Source organism: Gorilla gorilla, chromosome 2 (genome assembly GCF_029281585.2).
Source record: "Gorilla gorilla gorilla isolate KB3781 chromosome 2, NHGRI_mGorGor1-v2.1_pri, whole genome shotgun sequence".
Classification (NCBI taxonomy): Eukaryota; Metazoa; Chordata; class Mammalia; order Primates; family Hominidae; genus Gorilla; species Gorilla gorilla.
This window is the reverse complement of record NC_086017.1, coordinates 141,888,229-141,908,911: the sequence shown is the minus strand read 5'-3', so window position 1 is coordinate 141,908,911 and position 20,683 is coordinate 141,888,229. Positions and strand designations below refer to the sequence as shown.

The following is a 20,683-nucleotide window of genomic DNA, read 5'->3' as shown; positions in this document are numbered from 1 at the left end:
AAGGAAGAAAAGATTGAATATGCTATTTCATAGGCAGTTCTTTAGATTCAGGCTTCTTCTTGTTTTGAGTATTTGAGGTGCTTTGTATCAGGCAGCTACTTAATGATATAATAATGCTGTAGAACAGTCAACCACAGAATCTCAGTAAATCCTTCAGTAAATTTTTCGTCATGCACCTGTGGGTTGTATAGGTGGCCCTGCTTCAGGTTCTGCATCTCCAGGTTGTCTGTGATGACTGTGATTCATCTGTCTCATTCTGGGGCCCTCATTGTAGGGGCAGTAGCTACCCACATCATGTTCTCATGGTGATGGCAGAAGCACGAGAGGGCAAACCCAGCTATGTAGCACATTTCAGATTCCTGTTTGTCGTAATATTCATTGGCCAAAGCAAGTGATATAAACCAAAAGAAAGGGGGCAGAGAAGTATCCTTTGTATACTACAGGTGTATACAAAGTGAATGAGTGTGGTTGTGTGATACAGGGAAGTTAAGAATTGGGGTAAATAATTCAGTATAATACAGTTCCCAACTCCTGTCAAACTGTTATGGGTTTAGCTACTTTCTGGAGGTTTACCAATGTTTTTCCAGTCCTCATTTTCCCTCTTATCACAGGGAAAATACCCAGTGTCCCTTGTTGGATGGATCAGAGGCTGCAGGGTATTTATGAAATAAACAAAATCTTCTTCATTTATAATTAGAAGAATTAGAAATGCAAGACCTTGGGAGATAGATATTTTGAACGCATCTTTTCTCCTTCCCCTGTTAATATAAGTATTATTAGCCTATGATTGTATTCCTATTTCTCTATTAATGTGTATTTCTTATATACACTAAATAAATATTAGAAGATAAAGAAATATCCTCTGAATACTGGTGTGTTTGCATGCTCAGAGCTAATACAATTTTTCTTGCCTTTAAAAGTTTGGATTTTATTCTAAATCAGGTTAGTCTAATGTCGATTAGTTGAAATCATTGATTTTATGTTTAATACATAAAATTGTTAAAAGGTATGAAAAGACATTCATTTAATTTTCTGGTTTAATGTTATATTTTAAACTTTTTAAGAATAGGTATCATGTTTTCAGCCTTTTTGTTTCCATTCATCATTGCCTTGTGAAAGTAACTGTGAGTTATGTATTAGATTTGATCAAACTCCTGCATTAAAAAGAATATCAGATAGGCTAGATTGTTCCCTTAATCTTTATGCTGTAGCTTGGAGAAGTAACTTCTCCCCAAATTCTCTGCCCTTTGGGTGGTAGAGGGGATATGTCCTTGAACTTCTGTGGGGGTACAAGTTGGGGAATAATAGTTAGCTATATGCTGTTGGGACTTGTAATGTCTCTAACAGTTTTTAATCCAGTGTTATAAATGAGTAGGTGCCCACACAATTTTACTTCTGACTAAAAAAATATAAATTTTAAGTCCTCAGCTATGAGGTAACTGTTTTTGTTCTTTTGTGGTACTGCTGTGATATTTATAATAAGAGAATATTATAATAACAGTGTGTCCACTTGATTGAGTTTATGCTTCAGGGTAATTGAGTATGTGAAGGCTCCTGATAGTAACACTGTGGCAAAATCCTTTTCTCAGTTACGTTATAAGGTAAAAATTTGTTTATCCCGATAGTTTGAAATAACTTATTTGATCCCTACCTTTTCTTTTCCTCTTTAGCCCCCTTCCTGTGTCATCCCAATTTATGGATACGTTATGGTGCCGTGGGATTTATCACAGTGGTAGCTCGTCAAATAAGTACAGCTGATGTCTACTGTAAACTGATGCCTTATCTTGACCCATATATTACCCAACCAATAATACAGGTATACATGTTCCAAGTTGGAGTCAGTCTTTCCTCCAAACTGTGCCTCTTTAAAAAAAATGTTTAGAGAGTCCTATTTTTCTTAACATTTTTTAAGTATTTAAATTGGGCTATAGCATGTTTATATTCCTTTCAAGCTAATTAATGTTAATGAATCAAGCATCTTTGAAGGTCAGAAAAGTGCAAAAGATTATTATGTTTTACATCATGTTATATCTAATGTAGCGTACAGTAGTTCATACATTTTCTTTTGTGTAATATTATAAAGCATCTGTTAAAAGTGAAATATAGTCTAGCAAAAACGTATATTGATGGCCCTCTGCTTTTTATTTTAAAAGGCATAACTGATTGCATCCAGTTATAATAAATTAGAAAAAGTCTTTTTCAAATTTAAGTTTTTCACCGCTAACTGGTTGTTTTGATGTCTTTTCTTTTTTATTCTAACAACCCCACAACCTCTGCTCCACCTTTAGCAGTACTTGGTGATAAACTTTGGGTCTTTGGTTTGTGCAGGGCAAATATTATTCACCTAGATTTTCAGTGTTTATACCCTTCATCTTGCTAGACAGCAAACTATCAAGATAGGCATTAAATGTATTGAAGTGGCGAAGGATGATTCTAGCTGTTAAAACATCTGAAAGTTCCTATTTTTACCAGAACTCCATTTCCCATTTGGAATTCACACACCTCTCTGGCTTTCTCCCACTTTTGTATTTCAATGTGCCTTCCCTTTGCAGAAAATGGCCTTGGATAAACTCTGGAAACTAGGAAGCTTTGGTTATACCTTCTTTTCTTCATAGATTCATTTATTTCTAGAGGTTATCATTCTTTATTTCATAGAGTTTGTAGGATTTTTTTTTTATTTTTACCCCAAGAGCAACTTATATATACATGAAAGATGGATAGCACTATCAGAAAAAAATGCCTTTTTAGAAAAGTTTATGCTTCCTTGGAAATTAAATCTAGAGATATCTACTCCTTTTGAATAGTTACTCTATTTAAAAGTTTGCTCATTGAACTTTTTCTTTTGTCATTGTTTCGTATTTTGAAAGGCCAGGGATCAGAAGTTGAGAGGCTAATTATTCATTTGCTTCATGAATCTTATTTTTCTACAATTTGGATTAGACAAAAGATATCTTTTTATGCTGGTTTCCACTGGCTGACTTCACCAAGGAGTTAAATATATCTAAAGGAAGTCCTCTTGGTTCTTTTGCTAGAGTCACAGAAAAAAAAAAAAGAAAAAAAAGAAGATAATCTTCTTGGTTACTTTTAGCAGTACTCATCCATTTTATTTGCATTGACAAGGAATGTATTCCTTTTGGATAATTAAAGGAAAGATTTTATAAACACTATGGAGATAGCAATGTTTTTTAGAAGTGGTTGAATCTACCACGAAAATGTGATAACTGAAGGAAGACCTGTGGCTGTTGAGCATCTTTTCTGGATCAGTACCTGCTGGTTGTCAGACCTGTGAACTGCACATACTTTTTAGATCTAGGACGTTGTCTGACATATTGGGATCTAGAAAAGCCTCTTTTTGTTTTCTAAAATTTCCTGGGTTGGATGATTAGTCTTCCAATGATAGACACACATGTGTGGTCTAGCGCTACAATGAAAAGTAAGAGATACCTTAGCTCTTTAAATTTTACTAGTGTTCTTTTTTCTTCTACACACTTACAGATGTTAATATCTTATTTTCTTAGAAAATGAATATGTTAACTTTTCACAAGTTGTATTTATTGAATTTGAAAATAACTGTACATGTTATATTTTTAGCTGATCCTTTTTATTTTTCCAATATAGATTGAAAGAAAACTTGTTCTGCTCAGTGTTTTAAAGGAACCAGTAAGTCGTTCTATATTTGATTATGCTTTGAGGTCTAAAGATATTACTAGCTTGTTCAGACATCTTCACATGCGTCAGAAGAAACGAAATGGTTCTCTTCCCGACTGCCCTCCGCCAGAGGATCCTGCCATAGCACAGCTTCTGAAGAAGCTGCTCTCACAGGTTGTATCACCCTTCCGAAGTCTTACATTTAAATGCGAATTTCATAAAAATATTGAAGTGTCCATTTAGTTTTTAAAAATGTTTTTGATTGATTAGATTACATCATAAAAATGAGTAAGTAAATCTGGCAAACATCTTAGGCATTTGCTTTTGATTCCTAAACAAAGATAATAATAAGATGATGATAAGGTATCAGGTTAAGCTAAATAAGGAATCATGGGAGACCTCTTAAGTTTCTTTTGTAATTACTGGCTAAATAAATGAGGGAAAGACAGTAGAAACAACCTTAGATTTAATTAGTAGTCTTGATTCAGTTCTATGTTTTACCAAAAATGTAATGAAATTTAGCTGGAAGAAACATTGCAAAACACAGATGCAATATAGAAAAATCCTGGTTCATTTCGATCCAAATTTGTAATTAATACTTGTAAACAGCTGAAATAACTTGTATTTAGAATGCATCTTAGGTTTAATAGACCAGCAGTTTACTGGTATATCTTAAAAGCCTATGAATTTGAATCAATTAACAAAATCTTACTACACTTGGCATTGGTAATGCCTTTTTAGAAATATGAATTGTATTCATGACAAAAAGGCCAAAAGCAATTGCAACAAAGGCCAGAATTGAGAAATGGATCTAATTAAAGAGGTTCTGCACAGCAAAAGAAACCATCATCAGAGTGAACAGGCAGCCTACAGAATGGGAGAAAATTTTTGAAATCTACCCATCTGACAAAGATCTAATATCCAGAATTTACAAGGAACTTAAACATATTTACAAGAAAAAAATCATCCCATCAAAAAGTGGGCAAAGGATATGAATAGACACTTCTCAAAAAAAGACATTTCCGTAGCCAACAAACATATGAAAAAAGCTTAACATCACTCATGATCAGAGAAATGCAAATCAAAACCACAATGAGACACCATCTCATGCCAGTCAGAATGGCAGTTATTAAAAAGTCAGGAAACAGGCCGGGTGCCATGGTTCAGGCCTATAAACCCAGCACTTTGGGAGGCCGAGGTGGGTGGATTACCTGAGGTCAGGAATTCCAGACCAGACTGGCCAACATGGTGAAACCCCATCTCTACTAAAAATACAAAAATTAGCCGGACATAGTGTTGTGTGCCTGTAATCCCAGCTACTCGGGAGGCTGAGGCAGGAGAATCGCTTGAACCTGGGAGGCGGAGGTTGCAGTGAGCAAAGATCGCACCACTGCACTCCAGCCTGGGTGACAGAGTGAGACTGTCTCCAAAAAAAAAAAAAAAAAAAAAAAAGTTGGGAAAAAATAGATCCTGGGGAGGCTGTGGAGAAATAGGAACACTTTTACACTGTCAGTGGGAGTGTAAATTAGTTCAACTGTTGTGAAAGACAGTATGGTGATTCCTCAAGGGTCTAGAACCAGAAATACCATTTGACCCAGCAATCCCGTTACTGGACATATACCCAAAGGAATATAAATCATTCTACTATAAAGACACATGCACATATATGTTTATTGTAGCACTATTTACAATAGCAAAGACATGGAACCAACCCAAATGCCCATCAATGATAGACTGGATGAGAAAATGTGGTACATATACACCATGGAACACTATGCAGCCATAAAAAGGAATGAGAGCATGTCCTTTGCAGGGACATGGATGAAACTGGAAGCCATCATCCTCAGCAAACACAGGAACAGAAAACCAAACACTGCATGTTCTCACTCATAAGTGGGAGCTGAACAGTGAGAACACATGAACACAGGGGGAATCGACACAAACCAGTGCCTGTTGAGGGGTGGGGGGTGAGGGGAGGGAACTTAGAGGATGGGTCAGTAGGTGGAGCAAACCACCATAGCACACGTATACCCATGTAACAAACCTGCACATTCTGCACATGTATCCTGTTTTGCTTTTTAAAGAAAAAACAAATTAAAAAATAAATACATGAAGTCTAGGCCAGGCATGTTGGCTCATGCCTGTAATCCCACCTTGGGAAGCCAAGAAAAAAAGAAATGTTAACTCTAAATGTACATCTTGTTTTATGAGGGGTATGTGGAACTTAAGGAAGCCAAGATAGGAATAAAAATGGTTAAAAATAAAGAATACAGTCGCTGAATATATGCTCTATGAGCCATAATGCAAATTTTAAAAATTTAATTTGATGTGACTTGAATTCCTGGAGAGCTTTTTCTTTGGGTTTTCTTTTAACCTTGGCTTGTACGTTAGATATGTTTTGTATTTTAGAAAGCAATTTGTGGAAAATTAGATTTTGAATCACATTTTTCTGTTGTTTCTCCTGAGTAAGTAATCGTATCAAAGAGATTTCAATGTGCAGTAAAAATCATCTCAATCTAAGTGTTTCTTCAGTCTTGGCCGTCGTGACTATTTCTCTCTCCCCTACCTATTCTGTATATTAATTTAAAAACCTTTATCCCAGGCCCGGCGTAGTGGCTCATGCCTATAATCTCAGCACTTTGGGAGGCTGAGGCAGGCAGATCACAAGGTCGGGAGTTTGAGACCAGCCTGGCTGACATGGTGAAACGCTGTCTCTACTAAAAATCCAAAAAATTGGCTGGGCATGGTGGTGGGCACCTGTGGTCCCAGTTACTTGGGAGGCTGAGGCAGGGAAATCGCTTGAACCTGGGAGGCAGAGGTCGCAATGAGCCAAGATCGCGCCATTGCACTCCAACCTGGGTGACAGAGCAAGACTCCATCTCAAGAAAAAACAAAACAAACCTTAATCTTGACATTTTCTTTTCCTTATCAGTCATTAGTTACCTCATGGGGCCACCCTAGCCCCTCATCTCTTCTTTTTACCTTGCTAAGGTATAGGTTTTGACACTGCCATGGGTAAAAGGAAGGAGTGGGAAGGAACAGTTTCCATAGCCTTTCTACTTCCTGCTTCCTACGGTTCTTGTAACCCCTTCTACCACTACTGCTCCTTCAATACCAGCCCCCGTTACTGGGTGCCATGATAAAAATCACTAAAACTCCCTGACCCGTATTCCTCTGAAATGTTAGTGCTTGGTATATTCATTGGTCTGTCAGTGATCCCCTCATTTGTCTGAGTGGAAAAAGAGGAACAAATAATCCCCCATTTTATGTTATCTCTGGTGCCAGTGGCTTTAGGAGACTCCTAAAGGTTAGGGGACAATCCTCTGTTCAAGAGATAAGCACTGCTAGTAGAAGGGAGAGCAGGCCAGAAACTCTGAGGTTCTTACCAGAAATAACAGCAGAACAACACCAGCTTCCGGTTTTTTGAAAGCCAGCAATGACTTTACCAGTGCAGTTTGTGATTTCCATATTTTTGACTATCCTTAAAACAAATTTGAGCAACAGGTGTTATTCCTGTTTTATAGATAAGGGAATGGAGACACAAGGAAGGTAGTTAACTTGCTTATGTTCATATAGTGCAGTAAGTTTCAGAGTTGGCATTTGAATCTAAACCTATCTGATTCCAAAGCCTACATTCCTACACTGTGCTGTGTGGCCTCTAAAGTAAAATAAACAGAGGACAGAGAGCTAAGACCCAGAAGCTGGCTTGGGTTTTATATAGACTTAGGGAGAAGCCCATGTGCAGTTTATCTCCTCCAGCCCCTTACAAGCCTTTTCTCTACCTTCACTTCTTTTTGGTCCCTGTGCTACCTGAGTTTCTTAGGATTACTAGTAGAGACTTGGATCCAGGGGAGGCTTTGGAGATAGGAATTGAGTCCTTGTTTCTTTTTTTTTTTTTTCTTTTTTTAATTGAGATGGAGTTTGTTGTTGCCCAGGCTAGAATGCAATGGTGTGATCTCGGCTCACCACAACCTCCGCCTCCCGGTTTCAAGCGATTCTTCTGTCTCAGCCCCCTGAGTAGCTGGTATTACCGGCATGCACAACCAGGCCTGGCTACTTTTGTATTTTTAGTAGAGATGGGGTTTCTCCATGTTGGTCAGGCTGGTCATGAACTCCCAACCTCAGGTGATCCGCCCGCCTTGGCCTCCCAAAGTGCTGAGATTACAGGTGTGAGCCACCTCGCCCGGCGAGTCCTTGTTTCCAATGTCAGGGCTACAGAGCGAAGGGCCGTATTTTTAGCTTCTGCAAGCAGGCAATATGAACACTCCTACATAGTTTTTTTTTAGCTTAGAGTTCTTCAGTGCTCTTCTATACGGGACTGTACTTGAGACACATCATGGGTAAAGTAGGCCTTTCTAGACCAGCGTAGCATTGTTTCTATGGGAAAATATGTTAGTAGTTCCAGTTAATAGACTTAACATACACTTTTGGAACGTTACCCATATGGGAGTTGGAATCTGTACTCCAGATTTTCAGTAGAACTTAAATCAGGAGATGACTCATGGAAGGGCTGTTCTCATTAGATCCATCTACAATAGCTCCCTGTTTTATTTGTATCCATTTAATCAGGTGCTAATAAATAATACAAAATGATTTCACTCCTTTAAAAAATGTGTTACATTTTTAATGATTTTTTATTTTTGCACTTTTTGACAGATTAGTATAAATACAGGTTTAAAATTCAAAAGCTATAAGAAGATATATAATGCAATGTTAAGTTTTTATCTAATCCCTGCCCTCCAGCCATGCAGTTTCTTTCTCTGTGGATTGTGAATTTTATGTTGGATGTTGAATTGCTTTGCAGTGTTGGACTTGTTCTGCTGTGCAGTTACTTGGAATCAGTTTCATCCTTTTAAGCTTTGCTTTTAAGCTTTGTTAAGATAGGTTTAGGATAGGTCCAGACCAACCCTTAGTTGGTCACTTTAGTCCCACTACTAAGAACTCAGAACGTGATGCTTTGTGTATATTAAGAGATCTTGCACTGTTCCCAACCTTGTGTTGTTCTTTCTATGGCCTCAGGTGGTTTCCTTATGCATACATAGTTTCATATTCAGCCAAAGACTTGAGGAGACCCTTCTGTAGCCCTCTGAAGCTCTCATTCTGTGCAGATCCTCCTTCACTTCTCTGCCCCACAGAGTTAGCCTTTGTAACTTTCTTGAACTCTGATGTGTCTCTTGAAATCAGCTCTGTTTTACTCTATGTTCCTTCTGCCGTAGCCTGGCAACTCTCTCTAGACAGTATTGCTGGGACAGTCATAGGACTCAGTTTTAAATATTTTAGGCATTGTAGCCCTGTCTGTTTTCCCATGCCTGAAAAGTGTGTGTCTGTGTGTGTGTGCATGCGTGTGTGTGTGTGTGTGTTTTGTACAGTTTGAAGTTGTTTAAAGTGGAAGGGTAAAACTAGTCTGGTCCCTGTTATTTCATCGTGGTCAGAAGCTGAAGTTTGTGGGTATGTTTATGGACTTAACACTAGTACTGCACTTTCTTAGTTACCATAACTTAGGCTTGATCTTTGGTAGAAAAAAACATCTCCCAGCTTGTTTTTTTTTTTTTTCTTTCCTTTTCAAGATTTTCTTGGCTATCCTTGGTTCTTAACTTTTTTTTTTCTTTTTCAAGAGTTTCTTGGCTATCCTTGATTCTTACACATTTTCCATGTGATTTTTTTCAAGTCAGCTTGTCACTTTATGCAATAAAAATTTACTGATGTATTGATTGAGATTGCATTGAACCTATAGAAGTCAGCTTGTCACTTTTGATTATTTTGAGTGCTATTACAATTGGCATATTAAAACATTATTTTGTTTGTAGCTGGTATATGGAAAAATTTTTATATTTCCTTTTATCTGGCAACCTCATAAAATTTATTAATTATAATAATTTGCTAAACATTTTCTTTTGAACTTGTACATTCACAGTTGTATCATGTGTGAACAGTGACTATTTTATTCATTTTTTTTCCAATCTGAATACCTTTGTTTTCCTTGCCTTATTTAAATGACTAGGATATTTAGTATAGTATTAAAGGGAGTTGGTGTGAGTGGGCATCCTTGTTTCTCATATCAGAGGGAAAACTCTCGACATTATACCATTCAATGTGATTTTTGCTATTAATTTTTTTGTACAATCTTTTGAACAGATTAAGGAAATCCTCTTTCTGGAGCTAAGATGATTATTGGAAGAATGTTAAATTTTATCGAATGTCTTTTATCGAGATTATTATATGGTTTTTCTGTTCTGTTAATGTGTTGAAATATGTTGATTTTTCATATTTTAAACTTGCTTTATTCCCTGGATATTTGAAATAAACACAGTTTTGTCATATTGTATCTATATATAAATGTAGTTTTAGAAAATAAATACAATATAAATATATAAAATGTTTTTATATATACTGGATTTGGTTTGCTCACTTTAGTGGATATTTTTTCATTTGCGTTTATGAACTACCTTGTCCTATAGTTTTCCTTTCTTGTAATGTTCTTGTCAATTTGTTTTTTCATGGTGCAGTGCTAACATTTTTTGTTTTTTATTGAGATACAATTCACTACCATAAAATTCACTCTTAAAGTGTACAACTTGCTGGTTTTTAATACATTTGCAAAGTTGTGCAAACATCACCACTGTTAAATTCCAGAACATTTTCGTCACCCTGAAAAGAAACCCTGTATCCATTAGCAGTCATTTTCTTTCCCTTAGCCCCTGGCAATTACTAATCTGCTTTCTGTCTCTATGGATTTGCTTAATCTGGACATTTCATATTGATGGAATCATGCAATATGTGGCCTTCTGTGTCTGGCTTCTTTCACTGATCTTAATGTTTTTAAGGTCCCCCTATGTTGTAGCATGTATCAGTATTTCATTACTATTTATAGCCCTTACTGTGGCCCTCCCTTTTGTGGACTAAAACATAGACTAACAAAAAGAGAGCTCTTACTTTAGCTATAAGGTAGCTATTGTCTATTTAAAGCGAATTTTAGGAGGAGACATGAAAATAAACCAAGTATTGCAAGTTAACACTGGGATTTAGTCAAGAATATGTCTATTATTATTGTACTTTAATGCAATTTTATTTCATGTTTTTTAGCTTTGTGCCCTCCTAGGGTTGGTTTTATCATAGTCTGCCTGAGAATTGTGAATATGACTCCAAACTCTAGTGGGATTCTAGATTGAGGCCTCAGGAGAACTGATATTTTATTAAATGAATGTTTTTTATTCCTTTACATGATGAAAATTTACTAGAGGATTCTGTGGATGGTTGGAAAGAAAGACACTCAGAGCTGCCACATTTACCAGAATATTTAAGTTGCCAAGGAATTAATTATTTAGATTGATTACTTAGTATTTGTCCGTTTCAAGTGCACTATTTTAGGTGGATTAACATGTAAATTTCACTATAATCTGATAAGATGGGTGCCAGTAATTATTTTTATAGCTAAATAGAGGTGCACAGATACAGTAAGTAGTAATTAGGGCTGGAATTTGAACCTAGGCAGTCTGACTTCAGCCATTATCCTAGATTGCTACTGGGTTTGTTGCTCACATTTGCAGTTGAGGCAGCATTCCAATCAATCCCTTAGTTGCATAGTATATTTTATATATCGTAGAATGCCTTTACATACTCATTCATTATAAATTTCTCAACACAACCAGGAGCAAAGTTGAAGTAGGTACACTTTCTTTTGCTTAATATTGTACATTCAGAGTTTTGTACATGAATAATAAATATTTATTCAACAGTTGTATTTTAAATACTACTAGATATCACACATTGTGTTCTTTGGAAATTCCAAAGATGAGTTGTGTGTGAATACTGTCCTTTAGGAAGAAAGTTAAGATATAAATCATGATACAAATTACAAAGTGCCCTAATAGAGTGTTCTGGGAGATCTTAGTCGTGACATGTCATTCTGTATTGTTAACTTTATTTTTCACTTGGACTTGGTTGTTTCACCCTTCTGACTCTTTTCAGTTTTAAATTGGGTGATTTGTCCCTTCAGTTGTTAGTCATTCTGAGGCTTGTTTTTATTATTTGTGAAAATAAACTAGAACATATGGTTTTATTTGGTTTTAGGGAATGACAGAGGAAGAGGAAGACAAACTTCTGGCACTGAAAGACTTCATGATGAAATCTAATAAAGCAAAGGCCAATATAGTGGACCAGAGCCATCTTCATGATAGTAGTCAGAAAGGTGTAATTGACTTGGCAGCTTTAGGCATAACTGGGAGACAAGTTGATCTTGTTAAAACCAAACAAGAACCAGATGACAAACGGGGTTAGTATGCTTGTTTGTGTGTGTGTAGCTTGTTGTTGTTAGTTATTTCATAAGACTGTTTTTTAGCTAATTAATAATAAAATAAAAAGCCCCATTTCACAGATAAAGAACTTCCAAATACAGTGACTCCATTACTTAGCAGGGAGATTTTGGGGAAGAAAAATAGGGAAGCGAACTAACAGTTAAGGAAGTAACTTGCCAGAATCACAGCTCTGTATGTGACAAACCAAGGTCTGATTCCAAAGCTCTACTTTTACAGTAAAATCACGTTGTCACCATGGAGGTGTATGATTGAAGATGAAATTCTGTTTTTTAACCCTTTAACCAGCAACCCAAGAACAATAGTTTGTGTAAAATGGTATCAAGTTTTCTAGTTCATTAGTAGTAGGTAATGCCCAATGAATTAAAAAGAAAGGTCTTGCTATTAACAATGAAATACAAGAGTAGAGACCAGACAAGACTTAACCATTTGTAGTCTTGAGATCTGAAACTGTGAGCTCTTGTGACATTGACATTGATTGTATGAAGTTTTCTAAGATCCTGTGCATACCCTTTTTGCACATATATTCACTGCCAGTTACATGCCTTTAAAATTTCCTCTATTCTAGCATTAGATTTTGAAGGCAGCTAATGAATTACATTTAAAATAAACTTCTAATTGCCAAATTTGAGAAAAAGTATTTGTAACTTAAGTTTTAATGGTTTATATCCATAATATATAAAACATACAAATTAATAAGAAAGCAAGCCAAAAAAAGAAAGATTGAAGGATATGAACAGACAACTGATAGAATAGAATGCATATATATGAAAAGGTAAATAGTTTAATAAATGCAAATTAAAACATGCTATTTTCTTACTATTCACTACTTTAGATATAGTGGTTACTTGAAATTGAGCTGGCTTTGGGAAACTAGGAAGTAATTAGGTCTTATTATTAACATCATTGGAAGCACATCTGTTCCATCTGCCCTAGAAATGGAGTGAGAGTTAATGAATTGATACATGAATATAAATAAATTAGAAATCTTAAGGAACAAATAGAATATGAAGTGTATTGCTATCCCTGCCTCATCTCCTGTCCCCTCCAAAGGCAATAAAAGCACATAATGGTTTTAAAGGCTACCTTCAGACTAACTATTCTGAATATATTTTCATAGCCAGAAAACATGTAAAACAAGACTCAAATGTAAATGAAGAATGGAAAAGCATGTTTGGGTCACTGGACCCACCAAACATGCCACAGGCCCTACCTAAAGGGAGTGATCAGGAGGTGATTCAGACTGGGAAACCTCCTCGTTCCGAGTCCTCTGCTGGCATTTGTGTCCCTTTGTCAACTTCTTCACAGGTACTGTGTCACCCAGTCAGTAGTCCTCCTAATGTCTTTGAACGCTCTTCTGCTATTTTGGTTGTTTAAAGGCTGTGTACTGTAGTGGAAAAATCAATATGGTGACTTGTCTTTTAGGGAGGTCATATTTCTTTCTAAGACAGGTTTATCTTTAATTTTATGGTGGGGAGGAAATCTAGTTATTGAAAGTACTAAAAAGATCTCATTTTAGAGTACTTGGCAATACAGTGATCTGAGATTGTGGGTTGAAGACATTATTATGAACTGTGATTATAATTAGGCTGCAGTGAACCTTTTAAATCTTTTTTATTCCTCCTCCAGTATAACATAGCCATATCTATAAAATAGCAAAAATACTTCTGGGAAGAAGTCCCAAATTTCCTATGTGTGATAAATGTCATGATGCTTTTTATGTACAGATCATTCCTGACTTAACGATGGTTAGACTTAGGATTTTTTGAGTTTATATGGTGCGAAAGTGATATTCATTCATTAGAAACTGTACTTCCGGTACCCATATAGCCATCCCATTTTTCGTGTTCACTACAGATTTCAGTAAGTTACATGAGGTATTCAACACTTTATTATAAAATAGGCTTTGTGTTAGATAATTTGCCCAACTGTTGGCTAATGTAAGGTTCTGAGCATGTTTAAGGTAGGCTAGGCTAAGCTGTGATGTTCAGTAGTTGGGTGTATTAAATGCATTTTCGACTTAATGATATTTTCAACTTATGATCTGCTTTTTGGGATGTAATGCCATTGTAAGTCGAGGAGCATCTGTATTTGAAATAAGTTTGTAATTTAAGGCAGCTCTTTCCTAGTCAGTCATATCTTAAATAAAAAACATTAATTGAACCAGATTAATTGAATTGAAATTCCATTTCTTCTTTTCACTTAATGATAATTTTTGTTTAATGTTATTTTCGTGCTGATCAGTTTTTTTATATATAAAATGTAGGATTTATATAAAAAATGGAAATGTAGCATTTGGGGTTATACTTCATTTTAACTGGGTTTTCACTGAAAAAATGTAATTGTAATTATATCGATTTTAAAATTGGTACATTAATGAGGACAAAAAGCTGTTATAATTTATAGATAAAAACATGGGTACACTTCTGTCTTCAAATATACTTTGCTTATGACGTAAATAGTTAGAATTCTGTTTGTTTTGTAGGTTCCAGAAGTGACAACTGTCCAAAATAAAAAACCAGTAATACCAGTTTTAAGTAGTACAATCTTACCATCCACCTATCAGATTCGAATTACAACTTGTAAAACTGAACTTCAGCAACTCATCCAGCAAAAGCGGGAGCAGTGCAATGCTGAGAGAATAGCTAAGCAGATGATGGAAAATGCTGAATGGGAGAGTAAACCACCACCACCTGGTAAAAGTTCCATTGATAGGTAGTTGTAGTCTAGTCTAGGTGCTTAAGGCTAGAATCTAATAGAGGAAATGAATACTTAACTACCAGACAAAAGAGGTAAGAACAAAAATGTTATTTGGGAAACCCAGAGGAAGAAGCAGTAAGTAAGAAATCTTGTCATTATTTGTGGAGTTGGATCTTTTTACAACTGGCAAAGTCATGTTTAGGCCAATCACGTAATAATTTAGCCTATCTGTGCTTCATTTTCCCCATTTATAGTACTAGGTTTTACCTGTTTAATGCCTTGCCACTTTTTCACTTGAATGTCTGGCTTCTTTGACCAAATTCCTGCTTTTAATTTCTGGAAGGTTTAACATACTTTCATTAATATTATTTAAGAAAAAGTTAGAAAATTTAGAAAATGATGAGTACTTTTTTAAAAAAGAAAACAGGCTGGTTGTGGTGGCTCACGCCTGTAATCCCAGCACTTTGGGAGGCAGAGGTGGATGGATCACTTGAGGTCAGGAGTTCGAGACCAGCTTGGTTAACATGGTGACACCCCATCTCTATGAAAAATATAAAAATTAGCCAGGTGTGGTGGCACACGCCTGTGATCCCAGCTACTCCGGAGGCTAAGGCAAGAGAATTGCTTGAACCTGGGAGGTAGAGGTTGCAGTGAGCTGAGATTATGTCACTGCATTCCAGCCTGGGCGACAGAGCAAGACTGTGTCTCAAAAAAATAAATAAATAATAAAGTAAATAAATAAATAATTAAAAAGAAAACAACATCACCTCTAACCCTAAGCCTTAACGATGATCAACATTAAAATTTTGAGGAAACAGTTCCATATTCTGTTAAGACTTAAAAGCAATTTAGAGATACTTCAAATGAAAATCTGACTCAGCTATCTTAACAGACTTGCCTAGTGTAATGTAGCAGAGTTAGTCTTTGATACTAGATTTGTAGGTTTAAAAATATTTTTTGAGTTTCTGTCTACATTTTAATGATAAAAATTGAAATTGAGAAGATGCATAGTGTGCTTATATATAGATATTTACAAATCATGTGAATTCCCATGGGCTACTGATGTGGACTTGGGGAAAATGCTGGTAAAGGTCAATGATTTAAAGATTTAGAAAGTATTGTTAAGTGGCAAGTGGCATCGTTAGTTGCATAAGTTTTCTTATCAAAATAAATATTTTGGAATTGTTTAATGTTCAAACGGTTTTTGTGATATACCAGCACAACTTTAAAAACAGTGAAAAGTTAATAATAAACTGCTGTATTTTATGAAAGAATCTGTCTTTGTAAGTGGCGTATTATACTTAGAGTAACACATTTTATTTAATAAATCACAGAAAAGATGTCAAATTTTGTAGTTCAGGGATTTCAGAGGTAGCAGGTACCCCTGTGCCTTCATTTTCAGGTAACTGCTGTGCCTTCTCAGATCCTGGAGAAGGGCCCCAGGGGCTGCCTTTCTGAAGCTATTTAAGCCACACTTAATTGCTAAATTGATGTCTCAGTAAATAATATCTGTCATGGTCCAGTAGACCACTCTTTATTGGCAACTATTGGTACTTTCAAATATTTTAGTTCTTATGATTGTTTTCAAGCTGGTTGTTGGTTATTATAACGGGATGATGGGGACATTGTATTTGTAAACTACAGTTTATGATACACTCCTTTGCTTTTCCTTAGGATGGCGTCCTAAAGGGCTGTTAGTTGCCCATCTTCATGAGCATAAATCTGCTGTGAATCGAATTAGAGTCTCTGATGAACACTCACTTTTTGCAACATGTTCAAATGATGGCACAGTGAAAATCTGGAACAGTCAAAAGATGGAGGGGAAGACCACCACTACCAGGTACCATATGCTCAGGAATGAATCAGTTCATTAATTCAAATCAACAAATGTTTATTGAGTGTTTACTCTATAATAACCACTGTTTTGGGTATCAGGCATACAGCAACGATAAATGGACAAAAATCCTTCTTCTGCGGAGTTTACCTTCTATTGGAAAGTGAGAGACAATGGAAGTATAAGTAAAACAGCTAATGTGTTAGATGGTTAAAAAAAATTGTGGTAAAAAATACAGCAGGAAAGGAAGCTAGGAAATGCAGTAGAGGTGGGGTAGGGTAGAATTTTAAATAAATTAACCAGAGAATGCCTCACAGGGAAAATGACATTTGAGGAAGGACTTGAAAAAAGTGAGAGAAAGCCATATGGATATCTTGTGGAAAAACATTCCAGGCAGAGGAAACAGGCATTTCAAAGGCCCTGAGGAAGAAACATGTTTGGCATGGTTGAGGAACAGCAGAAAGGTCTTTGTGGCTGGAGCAAAGTGAGCGAGGTGGAGGAGTAAGAGGGGCCAGTTAGATATGGCTTTGTAGGCTGTTGTAAAGGACTTTGACTTTGACTCTGAGTGAGGTGGGGAGCCTTTGAAGAGTTCCGAGTAGAGGAGAGATGTCATCTGAGTTAGTTGTCAATAGAATTACTCTGGCTGTTATGTTGAGAATAGACTGAAGAGGAGCAGGGCAGAAGCAGTTAGAAGACTATTAAATAATCAGGCAAGAGCTGGTCGCTTGGTAGCAGTATGAGGTGGTGGGAAATGATCAGATCCTGGATATAACCAGATTTGCTGAATGAATGGATTAGATGGAATATGATCATGAAAAAAGTAAAAAAATTATAGAGTGGCTAACTGTGTAAGGAAAACAAATAGTGTACCATTGCCACACTCCTGCGGACAAGAAGGATATAATTTATGACTTCAAATCCCTAAGACTTTAAATATGCATGATGTGATTTTAATAAATGTGATTATGATAAATATTTTAGATTTGTACAACTTTATAAGTATGTCCCTATCTGATTTGCAGTTTGTCCTCCCTCTTTTTCTTTCTTTCTCTGTATTGGTTCTACCATATTCTTATTTATTCTTTGCCTAGTTTGGTCTGAAAAGAAAGCTGCTAGAAATCAGAATTGAATCTCATCTATGTAAACAGATGTGGAGAATCTCTGGTGCTTTTCTTGTTATAAGTTCATTGACCATAATTAGCCACAAAATCATCAAACAACAAAATATCTTTGATAACTAAAATAATTTAAAAATTTACTCTTTACTTACCAACCTAAGATTTTGTGCCGATTAGCTCTATATTTTTACACCATGCTTAATTATTGTATTTTTCCTCATTCTCTGTTTGTGTTGTATTGGTCAGAACATAATTTAAAAAGAAGTAAAGACTCCTAGGTCCGTGTAGCAATTTTTTTTGTCAACATTTTACTATAAAATATTCAAATATGCAAGCAAAGTTGAAAATGTTTCACAGTGAACATCCATGTACTTGCCACCTAGATTTGTAATGATTTTACTATATTTGCTCTGTTTTATAACTATTCATTTATCTGCCTCCCATCAATCTATTCTTTAAAATTTTTATTTTATTTCTTAGAGACAGGGTCTCTTTTTGCCCAGGCTGGAGTGTAGTGGCCTGATCATAGCTCACTGTAACCTTGCGCTCCTGGGTTTCAAGCAATCCTCTCGCCTCAGCCTCTCAGGTAACTAGGACTACAGGCGCGTGCCACCACACCCAGCTAATTAAAAAAATTTTTTTTTTTACTTGAGAAATGGGGGTCTCGCCACATTTCCCAGGCTGGTCTTGAACTCCTGACTTCAAGTGATCCTCCCCTCTCAAGTCTCCCAAAATGCTGGGATACAAGTGTGAGCTACTACCTGGCCCCATTTTTTTTTAATGATTTCAAAATAAGATACAGACATCAGTATGTGCCCTCTAAAAAGTTCAGCATGCACATCATTAACAGGATTTCAATATTTATAGCTCTTTTTTCTTCTTGATATAAAATTTGTATGCTTTGAAGTACACAGATCTTAAATGAACCATTCCATGAGTTCTGACAAATAACACCACTGCATCCTGAGTCCCTCTCAAGATGCAAAATTTGACCATCATACCAGGAGGTTCCCTTCTATCCCTTTCTTTTAAATCCCTGCTCTTTCCTTCCCCTGCTACTACCATTCTTTTGATTTTTTGCTAACCATTCTTAGCCTTTTTTTTTTTTTTTGAGACAGTCTCGCTCTGTTGCCCAGGATGGAGTACAGTGGCACGATCCTGGCTCACTGCAACCACCGCCTCCTGGGTTCAAGTGATTCTCCTGCCTCAGCCTCCAAAGTAGCTGGGACTACAGGCGTGTGCCACCACATCTGGCTAATTTTTGTCTTTTTAGCAGAGAGGGGTTTTGCCGTTGTTGGCCAGGTTGGTCTTGAACTCCTGACCTCAAGTGATCCGCCCGCCTCAGCCTCCCAAAGTGCTGAGTTTACGGGTGTGAGCCACCACACCCAGCCCATTCTTAGCATTTTAATTAGCATTTTAAGTACCTCTTCAGATAATTGTTTTCCAAATGGTTCTTTGTTATTATCAGTTGGATTCATTGTCCCCTTTATTAGGATGGTAAATTGCAAAAACCCTGCTTGTTAGTTCTCAAGTGATTTTTATTAACAGTCATACCTTCTGTATCCCAGTGTCATGCTTTAGACAGTGGTATTTTGGTATCACATTTCAGATAATATCCCCTAAATTTTGGTAATTTAGCTGACTTTGTAGAATTTGGGAAGTCTGTATGGTTGGGAGACTGGATCTCCTCTGAATGCAGTTACTCTTTTGCTTTGCTGTAACACCTGCTCTCTTGTTGCCAGCCATGGGCCTTGGCTTGGGAAAGAGGGTAAGAAAATGCAATGTGTCGCCCTTATCACATGCCTTTATTGACTGGTGAGGGGAGAAGGAAGCAATTCTTATTGCCAGAGCCAAGTGGGAAACAGCTGGTGGCAGGGAAAGAACAGCAAAGCTAATGTGTTTTCTTAGGAAATGTTACTAGTACATTCTGACTAAGAGGAGTTTCCCCCATGAGTGATGTTGGCAGACCATTCAGTTCCCAGTCCTGATTTTCTTACTGAATTATGACTGGTGATTTGGACTACCTAGATCTTGGCTCTGCCGTTTTCTTTTTTCTTATTTGAGTTAAACTTTCAGTTTGTCCCTTTGGGACTAGTTCTTGAAAAATTGCTGTTTTTCTAAACTTTTGCACAGCTTTTTCAACTTATTTGTTTATAGTATTCTAAATTATATTTTCTATGTTTTCTTCTTTTGCTACCTTATTTCTGGCTCATTCAGCTTCTCAATTTTAGGGGAGATGGATGCATTTGGTATTTGTTGAAATTGGGGTGGTAGTAAAATATCTAAATGGAGTTCTATCACAGTGAAAACTTAAAATAATATGAGCAGTACAAAAGAAAGTTGTCAATGTTAGGGTTACATGTTTTGGAGTCACCGGTAGTGTTGAAAGTCAGCGTTTTTGAGTGGCTATGAAGTAAAGGGAATATGAAGGGCAACAAAAGCCTGATGTCTGAATCTTAGGAAGTTAAATTTTTGGAACAGGAAGAGAGGGGCAAGAAAGGGAAAGAGAAGAAACCATTTAAGTTAATATTATAAACTACAATGAAAGAGAAAACTTATGAAAAGAATACGTAGGCCTCTCTCAATGAGACAAAAACCCTACTAGCATGAAAACCTCATAATGCCATTGGTGCACTCTCATATAGTGCCCTCTGGTGGAATGCAATTGATACCTCTTTCCTGGAGGTTTTTTTACAATATATGTATCACAAGCCTTTATGATGTACATATCCTAAGGAAGTAACTAAGAATCAACTCAGATTTAGTTTCAAGACTGTTCAGATTGACTTTCTTTATAATAGCAAAAAATTAGGAGCAAACTAAAAGTTCAGCAGCAGTTATCAATGAAAAACATTGATAATTGTGTTTTTTAAAATTAGGTTTAAGAAAAGCATATGGGGTTTCTATTTTGGAATGGCAGAGTAAGGACCTCCAAAAATCTGTTCCTCCATAAAGCAATGAGAATACTGGCAAAGACTGTCAAAGTCAATTTTCTGAGAACTTTGGAAATCAGCTAACACCTTTCAGCAATCTAAAGTGGATTCAAGAAAAACACCTGACTCTCAGTAAGA

General features: G+C 36.4%; 1 protein-coding gene across 1 annotated transcript in view; it reads left to right on the top strand.

Annotated features, from left to right (window-relative positions):
• PIK3R4 (phosphoinositide-3-kinase regulatory subunit 4) overlaps window positions 1-20,683 on the top strand; it is a 67,591-nt gene that overhangs the window by 26,332 nt on the left and 20,576 nt on the right. The window contains exons 8-13 of the mRNA XM_004036303.5: window positions 1,671-1,816; window positions 3,619-3,822; window positions 11,719-11,920; window positions 13,081-13,268; window positions 14,446-14,656; window positions 16,335-16,500. Coding sequence (XP_004036351.1) covers window positions 1,671-1,816; window positions 3,619-3,822; window positions 11,719-11,920; window positions 13,081-13,268; window positions 14,446-14,656; window positions 16,335-16,500 — 1,117 coding nt within the window. The remainder of the gene's footprint in view (window positions 1-1,670; window positions 1,817-3,618; window positions 3,823-11,718; window positions 11,921-13,080; window positions 13,269-14,445; window positions 14,657-16,334; window positions 16,501-20,683) is intronic.